Source organism: Hyla sarda, chromosome 1 (assembly GCF_029499605.1).
Source record: "Hyla sarda isolate aHylSar1 chromosome 1, aHylSar1.hap1, whole genome shotgun sequence".
Lineage (NCBI taxonomy): Eukaryota > Metazoa > Chordata > Amphibia > Anura > Hylidae > Hyla > Hyla sarda.
In genome coordinates this window covers 458586710-458596512 of record NC_079189.1, presented here as the reverse complement: position 1 = coordinate 458596512, position 9803 = coordinate 458586710, and the positions used below count along the sequence as shown (strand labels likewise).

Here is a 9803-nt window from a genome sequence, read left to right as displayed (position 1 = left end):
TCAGGTCTCTTTATCTGGACATCTGTGTTTTGCGTTTTTACATCATTACCAAAAAAAAATTGATGACTAGGAATAATGGGATTTGCTATTTTATTTTGCACCCTTTAAACCCTGCATGCTTAGGTGTGGTCTTTTTGTGGATGTATAATGTATAATTACCAATGGGAAAAAAACAAAACACTTTTGCCATTTTTATAGAACGGTGTTTGGAACCTCTGATTTGCGGTTTTGTTCCTTTTTGTGTAGTAGTGCCATGATTCCCATCTGCATAGAAATCTCCACTATTTACCTCTTTATCCACATGGACACAGGTTACAGAAGACATCCATCAAAACTAGTAAGAAAAGGTCAATCCTTCCAGTAAATATATTGGGGAAGTCTGCAAATGTAATATTTTAATTTATTTTCCTTTTCACAATATATAGTTACTATATCATTCCTTGTAAAAAACAAAAAAACAAAAAACAAAAACAAATTTATTATACATGACATGTTTGCTTTACAGAAAATAAAATAACACCCAAAACTATGGTTTGGAGAGTTGATTTTCAAGTCACATCAACAGATGTACCAAGTTCCTATTAATACAAGGCTGTAGCGAGTGGTAAGAATAGGTTTAAAGGTTAAGCATCTAAGCCATACATGCACAACATGTGCCCTGGGGGCGACATGTGGCCCACGATACTGTTCTGTGTGGCCCAAAGCAGGAGGGACACTCACACATCATAGCGTGCTGCCCCCTTTGTGTCTGCCAGTCTCTCGGTGCTAAGCTCCACAATAGCATTAGAAGAGTTGTAAAGTTTAATATGAATAACGCTCATTTAACTGAGCACTAAATATACTCTATGTTGTAGCATACATTCTGTCAAAATTTTACTGTGGCCCCTTTAATTAGTACAGTCTGGCACTCATATCTGTTCTAAGCCATGTGTGTATATATGTATATAAGAAACAAAAGTATATAGGCAAAGACACACAGGTCAGGACAAAAGAGGACAAAATAATGCTACCTTTCTTTTTAGCAGGGTCTCCAGTCTTAGTAATATTTAGGCCAAAGTGATGTGATCTTCACATATTCTGGAGCTCTATATACTTGAAAAAAAAAAAAAAAAAGTACATGGACTAACCAAGCCTTACCCTGCCCATTTTTTCTTAAGCCAAAGGGAATTGTTTTTTGAGAACGTGCTATTAAAAGCATACCCTGTTTACTGACAGATACTGAGTGTTCTTCTAGGCCAACCAAATACACTGAAGAGGCTATCCTTCTTCCCAAAATGCTGTTTGACAATCATTAATACAATCAAAGCAATAAAAATCTACTTTAAACCGTTTTGTCCTTTATGGTCTTGTCTTTCGATTGCCTATTGGCAGTAAACAAAAAGAAAATGTAGAAAACTAAAAAAATGAGGGCAAATGTCAGCATCATCAGGACTGGGTGACACAAAATAACCTACATGTACATGTATGTGTAGGTCAGTGCCACACTATGTACAGTGAGGGTGCACCAGCAACCATGGAGAGAACATGCAGTGTATGCACAAAAGGTTGTCTCTTTATTACATTAAGAATCCTTCAGCAGACTATTCAATAGGTAGGGCAAGGGCCAGGAAAAACATACTAAGTGCTGTCACTGATGCATCAGGGGGAGGAAACACATGGTAAGGGGACCTTTGGTAGGGTCCTAACCAAAATGGTAACAGTTCTGCAATGGCCATGCATGCAGCTGCTCTGCATTGCTAGGTCTGTGTGCAATAAACTGGAATGTGTATATATCTTAAGTGCATATGAACACATGTACATACATATACAATGTACACAGACATACGTCATCACGCTTACAAGTCAGCTTTGTTAACAAACCAATGCAATGTAGCAAAGCACCAGGTGGAAATATCCCCTGAGTATAGAGCTGAAAAATCCAATCTTCTACGAGGTCTGGGACGTTCTACTCCTTTGTGAGCAGCTGTGTGCCAGAAAGTGAAGGAACACATGGACCCTCCATTGAAGATTAGGGAGTCATTTTAAGGCTTTTCAAAAACTTTTCCTTTTTCCCAGTCTTTATATCACATTGGCTGCTGATGAGCATTCAGATGGCTGCAGGGATCCTTTCACGAGCCAGTTTCGATATTGATCAAAGATTCTTTTCACTCGCTGTCAGAGAGTGTTTCGTATTGGGAGCACAGCAGTGGTTTAGGCTCTTCATCACGTGCCCGCTGTGGGGTAGTGGAATTGCTCTGCGGAATGGCTGTCGAGGATGAAGCAGCGACGAGACTGGTAGGCAGCCTGATTGTTAATGGATTGTATGGAAATGGTGTTGACCCTAAAGTGAATGAGGACATACATATTAGATTTTGTTATGTACTTCATCTTAGTCTTTAAGAAACCTTTCCCTACATGGAAAAATTCATTTCTGCATGCTTTTTGCACAATAAAAAAAATAAGTGGCAATAAAAGACTTCTGACCGCTCAGTATTGTGGCAAACTGGCTCTCTGAGACAATGATAATGTGTTGCATGATAACCTTCTTTAACCCCTTAACGACAATTGACGTAAATGTACATCACGGTGCCGTGGTACTTAGCACACCATGACGTACATTTATGCTCCGTCATGACCGCGAGCACAGGATCGGTGTTCGTGTCATGCGTGGCAGTTCCCTGCTGCAGCCAGTAATGGCGGACTTCCGCGATCGGGCGGATGTCCGCCATTAAACCCTCAGATGCCGTGATCAAAACAGATCACGGCATCTGCGGCACCTTAAATGGATGATCAGATCACCTGCAGCGCTGCCGCGGGGATCCGATCATCCATAATGGTGGACGGAGGTATCCACACCTGCCTCAGTCTGTCTCCAGGGGTCTTCTGCTCTGGTCTGAGTACAAGCAGAAGATCACCGATAATACTGATCAGTGCTATGCTCTATGTATAGCACTGAACAGTATTAGCAATCAAATGATTGCTATAAATAAACCCCTATGGGGACTATTAACCCCTTAAGGACGCAGGACGTAAATGTACGTCCTGGTGAGGTGGTACTTAACGCACCAGGACGTACATTTACGTCCTAAGCATAACCGCGGGCATCGGAGCGATGCCCGTGTCATGCGCGGCTGATCCCGGCTGCTGATCGCAGCCAGGGACCCGCCGGCAATGGCCGACGCCCGCGATCTCGCGGGCGTCCGCCATTAACCCCTCAGGTGCCGGGATCAATACAGATCCCGGCATCTGCGGCAGTTCGCGATTTAAATGAACGATCGGATCGCCCGCAGCGCTGCTGCGGGGATCCTATCATTCATAACGCCGCACGGAGGTCCCCTCTCCTTCCTCCGTGCGGCTCCCGGCGTCTCCTGCTCTGGTCTGTGATCGAGCAGACCAGAGCAGGAGATGACCGATAATACTGATCTGTTCTATGTCCTATACATAGAACAGATCAGTATTAGCAATCATGGTATTGCTATGAATAGTCCCCTATGGGGACTATTCAAGTGTAAAAAAAAATGTAAAAAAATGTAAAAGTAAAAGTAAAAAAAAAAGTGAAAAATCCCCTCCCCCAATAAAAAAGTAAAACGTCCGTTTTTTCCTATTTTACCCCCAAAAAGCGTAAAAAACATTTTTTATAGACATATTTGGTATCGCCGCGTGCGTAAATGTCCGAACTATTAAAATAAAATGTTAATGATCCCGTACGGTGAACGGCGTGAACCAAAAAAAATTAAAAAAAGTCCAAAATTCCTACTTTTTTAATACATTTTATTAAAAAAAAATTATAAAAAATATATTAAAAGTTTTTTATATGCAAATGTGGTATAAAAAAAAAGTACAGATCATGGCGCAAAAAATGAGCCCCCATACCTCCACTTATACGGAAAAATAAAAAAGTTATAGGTCATCAAAATAAAGGGATTATAAACGTACTAATTTGGTTAAAAAGTTTGTGATTTTTTTAAGCGCAACAATAATATAAAAGTATATAATAATGGGTATCATTTTAATCGTATTGACCCTCAGAATAAAGAACACGCGTCATTTTTACCATAAATTGTACGGCGTGAAAACAAAACCTTCCAAAATTAGCAAAATTGCGTTTTTCATTTTAATTTCCCCACAAAAATAGTGTTTTTTGGTTGCGCCATACATTTTATGATATAATGAGTGATGTCATTACAAAGGACAACTGGTCGCGCAAAAAACAAGCCCTCATACTAGTCTGTGGATGAAAATATAAAAGAGTTATGATTTTTAGAAGGCGAGGAGGAAAAAATGAAAACGTAAAAATTTAATTGTCTGAGTCCTTAAGGCCAAAATGGGCTGAGTCCTTAAGGGGTTAAAGTGTAAAAAAAAAAAAAAAAAAAATAAAGAAGTTAAAAATTGCAAAAAAAAAAAAAAAGTTAAAACATTTGAAAAATCCCCTCCCCCAATAAAAATGTAAATAATCTGTTTTTCCCATTTTACCACCCAAGCAGCATAAAAAAAAAAAAAATAATAAGCATATTTGGTATCGCCGCATGCTTAAAAGTCTGAACTATCAAAATATACTGTTAATTATCCTGTACGGTGAACGGCGTAAACGTAAAAAAATTAAAAAGTTGTTGTTTTTTTTTTTTTTTTAAATAGTGGAGTTGTTAAACTGCTCCACAATGTGGTTTGATTTTATAATAGTGGACCAACTGTATTAAAAGAAATTAATTCAATGAACAATCTTCTTAAACTTATAACAATTAAATAATTAAAACCCAAACCCAAATGTCATGAAGGACATTGGTGACTTGTATTGCCTTCTCACTCACCTGTTGAAGATGGCCTTTCCTCCCACACTCTGTTTGCTAAGGGGGTTTTCCGGTTGGAGTCACCTTCTGAGTGAACCGATGAAGCAGAAGGAGGTCTTTCTGCTGATGGTTGTCCGGGAGCAGGTGACTTCACCTTCCGGCTGCTCGGTCGGGAAATCTTGGGCTTCCCTCCACTGCCTGAAAACAAATGAACAGCCCTAAAGCATTGTGAAAGGCCCCTAAACCAAGCAGAAGCCTGTTTTCTGAAGTGGTCTACCAAAGTGAGTTACTTGTTACTCATTATAGTCTTCTGGAAAAGTTAGGCATCTGGATTACACTCTAGAGCAGTGGTCTTCAACCTGCAGACCTCCAGATGTTGCAAAACTACAACTCCCAGCATGCCCGGACAGCCGTTGGCTGTCCGGGCATGCTGGGAGTTGTAGTTTTGCAACATCTGGAGGTCCGCAGGTTGAAGACCACTGCTCTAGAGGCTTAGGACACCATTACAACGGACCGGTATTGCAAAGTATATCAGGAAAGCGAAAAACACAGAAATTAGTTAAAGGGGTTATCTTGCAATCCTAGCAAAACAGAGCTAATTTCTTTCAAAAACAGCATACACCTGTCCGCAGTTTATGTGTTTTACAACTTGGCTCCATTCAAACCAATGGAACTAAGCTGAAAAACCACATACAACCTGAGGACAAATATTAGTGTTTTTTTTTTTTTTTATGATATCGGCTTTGTTTTATTGTTGGATAACCCATTTAATATACTGTTGTTAATACAATCTTTATTGCTAGCTGTCAAGGCAATCTATATATTCCACAAAATGTCTAATTTCTTTGTAAAGAGATAAACAGTCTGTAAATGAGTGAATGAGAACTAGACAGTAGAAGGGAAGTTGCCTAAATTAGGGACCATGTCAAGTTCAGCTTAAGGCTAGAATTCCACTGCGTTTTTTTGGGCGCAAAAATGCCAGAAAAACTGCCACAATTTTCCCTGCGTTTTTACCTTTGTGTGGAATTTGCATTTTTTGCCCCTTTGAGTTTTTGTACAAAATTAGTTGGGTAACAAAAAAAAAAAAAAAAAAAAAAAAAAAAAAAAAAAAAAGGATGCAGTATGGATGTAAAAAAATTTATTTAAAGGGGTATTCCAAGCCAAAACTTTTTTTTATATATCAACTGGCTCCGGAAAGTTAAAAGTTTTCTGTCTAACTGCTCAATGATGATGTCCCGTCCCGGGACGTGACATCATCATTGAGCAGTTAGACAGAAAACTTCAGAAGCTAATAACTATTGGAAGGATTAAAATTTTTTAATAGAAGTAATTTACAAATCTGTTTAACTTTCCGGAGCCAGTTGATATATAAAAAAAAAAGTTTTGGCCTGGAATACCCCTTTAACTAATTTTTTTTTTTTATAACAAAATTTTAATAATATTTTTTTTATAAAGTGTGTGTGTTTAACTTTTTTTATTTTTTATTTTTTTGGTAGTACTACTACTCCCAGCATGGAACACACTGTTCCATGATGGGAATAGTAGTATCTGTACTAATAGACATATCGCCTCGGGTGTCAGTCTGATCGTCCATAATATAGCAGAGATGCAGAGCGGCTCTATACAGCGCTCACATCTCTGCTCTGTACTCCGGCCAGTGATGTGAAGAGAACATCACTCATTCATATTTCCCGTCCAGAGTGGTGATTGGCCGGATGGTTTCAGCCAATCACAGCTCTGAGGGAAATATGAATGAGTGATGTTCTATTCACATCACTGACCGGCTCGGAGTATAGTGCAGAGATGTGAGCGCTGTATAGAGCCGCTTCGCATCTCTGCAATAGATAGGACAATCGCAGCGAGTGTCAGGAGTGACATCAACTGTGATGTGTCCTTAACTACAAGTACTACTACTCCCAACATGGAACACACTGGGAGCTGTAGTACCTGCATTAATAGACAGATCGCAGCGAGTGTAACTTCTGACATGGTGTTTTTCTTGGCCTTTTTGCTCTCCCATAGAATTTTATGGGAAGAAAATGCCACGATTTCTGTGCAAAAAAACGCCAAACTAGGTTTTGTCGGGCGTTTTGAAAAACCAGCCTCTAAGCCCAAAATTGCAGAAAAACGCCAAAAGGATAAAAAAAAACGCCAAACTGAAAAACATCAAGTGGATCTGGCATTTTGCAGTTTACTACTGACTTACAGCTAACATCTGGACGCAGCGTTTTTTTTCGCTGAAAAAACGCTGTGCGGGAAAACTGGCGTTTTTTACAGCGTTTTTGCAAAAAAAATCTCAGTAGAATTCCAGCCTTAAAGGGAATTCATCTTATAGGTTTGTGTTACTGATTATAGCCAGATAATGAAACATGTTCATTCTTTCTGATCTTTTTTTTTTTTAATAACATTTTATGTAGATTATTATGGTGACTGCTATTGTGTCTGAACTGTTTGTAACATCATCTAGATATATGCTTTACAGCAAGCCTTGAATAGAATAGCCCAACCCCTTGACTAGAATGGGAACATTTCCTAAGCATGTTCTGCTACTGCGCTTCATTAGGGGCCCCCTGACTAAGCGCAGTAGCGCGAAACATATGTTGGGGTAAGTGCAGGTGGCATATGGCTCTACATTGGGTTATCATTTCTTTGTTTTCTCTCCTGTGCATGTTTATTGTCTGAGTATTCTGACTAGGGCTTATTGTACCCTCAGTAATATATCTTACATGACTGTATATGCACTTGTAGTTTCTTTACTCCAATGTCTTTGCGTATACCCCCTGCGTCCTTTCAGTCCTGTGCACGGTGCTCATACATTTAAATTTTAATATGTATTTGTATTCCTAATAAAATTTTGCATATTTTCGTACATTTTTGTGCATTGCTGAATTTATTTATTTGGTGTTATATCATTTGAAATGTCAGCAATATATACTTATCATTTTCATGTTTGAAGCACTACATTTATCAAATAGCATGGGCGACTGAAAAATCAGGCACATCCTCAGACTGTCTAGTTTATGTTAGCACTGTCGGCGCTAATGTTCTCATGTTCTTAGGGGTTGCGGTCTACTTTTTGAATACTGTATTGTACTCCGCTACAGCTATGTGTAAACCTTTCCACACAAATCAGTCATTTACTACAGTTCATAATGTTTGGGAACTAATAACCAATTGTCATTGCTGTGTTTCAGCTGAAAAAAGGAGAGGAGCATCACAGGCTAGATAAGAGGATGCAGACAGAGCTTGAAATGGTTAATAGGGTAAGAAAAAATACTATTAGTGAATCTGAGTAAGAGCAGGGTAACAGGGGGCGCATCCGCAGCGTATTTCATGCTGCAGATGTGCTAACAGCAGCCACAGAGGGACTGCAGAGTGGGCTCCCGGCGGTAACTAGGAGCTCACACTACAGTGCCTCTGTGACTACCGTTAGCACATCTGCAGCGTAAAATATGATGCAGATGAGCCCTGTGTGACTCTGCCATCAAATTTCAAGGAGCAGAAATAGAAAAGAAATTAATGAAACATTGGAAAAGTGCAGAAGTGTGAAACGAAAAATAAAGCAGCAGACCTGACAAGGAGCGCATGTCGTCATTCCGTCCATCAGCAACAGTTATGGGAATAGCAGAGGGCAGGCTTGCGTTGGCATTCAAAGGGTTAAAAGCATTGGTACTGAGTGCCGAGCGGTCTTCCCACTGCTCATCATATTTACCCATTAGGGCCTTCCTAATAATGGCCTCCAACCCAATGTTGCTGCTGGAGCTCTCCGGCACACTCTGTGTTCTGCAACCTATTGGTCCTAGAATAGTGGGAAAGGGTAAAAGAAGAAGAAGAATTACAGAACAAATACAAAAAACTGATTTACAGTGGCAGGGGCCTCCTACACTTGTGATCTCATGTCACAATGTAACACCTGTCTACATCAGTAACTAATTACTGCTGTTGTCCAGACATGTCAAAAGTTCTGATCGCACAGGGTTTTGCTCCTGAGACCTGCAGCAATGGTTAGTAACTGCCTACAGTAAGTTTTGCCGAACCTAAATCTACTGAATCAGTTGTCAATTAGTTTAGTTTTTAAAAGTTATCCCGAATCTCCAGCAAAGTCTGGAATAATACAATCCAGTCTCATTTCAGAGATTCCCTGGGGAAACAACTGGAAAGCAAAATTAACTTTAAAAGACAAAATAAAATGAAGGACAATTTATTAAATTTGGGTTGTGCAAAACTGTAGAGTTTCTCAACTCTAGAGTATTATTTACTCTCCACATGCAATGTGACATATGACTGACACCTTTATAGAATTTTTTTTCCCCATAAATTTAAAAAACACATGTTTCCAGTTGTAAAAAGTTCTATTTCCAGCTGATTACCTTTTTAAAGCAGGGATATTCCGATCTTGCTTTGAACTGGTAAAATCATTTTCATCCCTATTTACATGGCCCCCATACAAAACATGTTATATATAATATAATATTGAGTGTATTACCTGATCCAGTAATGGCTGGCATGTTAAATATTTCTGTTCCTGGCTGTCCAATATCTGACAAGAAGAAAAGAACAAAATTCAACAAAACTAAATTTTCAGATTTACATTTTAATAAGGAGGAATAATAAAATCTAATAAGACACTTCTACTGTGAACAATTATTGTAACAGATAATTCTAACACTATTCTCATGATTCAGTATATGCAGGATACTACTTTATTGTACTGTACATGCACCTAGTTGTAGACCAAAATGCATTGCACCTCTCTGCTCTACTTCATAGACTACATTTACACAAGCAGGTTGTTGTGTTTATCACTATGATTTTCCAGTAAAGAATGGCAACCAAAGTTTGTTTTTTTTCTGTCTGAGCTAGAGAATTTACATGCTTTTTGGGCACATTTGACAGAAAACAACAGATACCTTTCCATTAATATCCCTGTTGGTTTTAGTGAGATTTTCCTGATAGCAAATCCTTTGTGATCCATTAACTTTGGCAAGATCAAATATTAAACAATAGATATGTAAACAACAGATCCATGCAATAATC

The 9803-nt window shown here is 38.9% G+C and overlaps 1 protein-coding gene across 27 annotated transcripts in view; it reads right to left on the bottom strand.

Annotated features, from left to right (window-relative positions):
- Positions 1–386: 386 nt before the first annotated feature.
- The window catches only part of NCOR2 (nuclear receptor corepressor 2), a 495829-nt gene continuing 486412 nt past the window's right edge, over positions 387–9803 (bottom strand). For 25 of the 27 annotated variants that reach the window (XM_056534035.1, XM_056534070.1, XM_056534104.1 and 22 more), the window contains 4 exons: positions 9253–9306; positions 8338–8565; positions 4788–4964; positions 387–2320 (listed from right to left, as the gene is read on the bottom strand). In XM_056534035.1, the coding sequence (XP_056390010.1) occupies positions 2145–2320; positions 4788–4964; positions 8338–8565; positions 9253–9306 (635 nt within the window). In that variant the 3' untranslated portion in view covers positions 387–2144. The remainder of the gene's footprint in view (positions 2321–4787; positions 4965–8337; positions 8566–9252; positions 9307–9803) is intronic. The other 2 variants (XM_056534054.1, XM_056534139.1) reach the window with 1 other exon arrangement.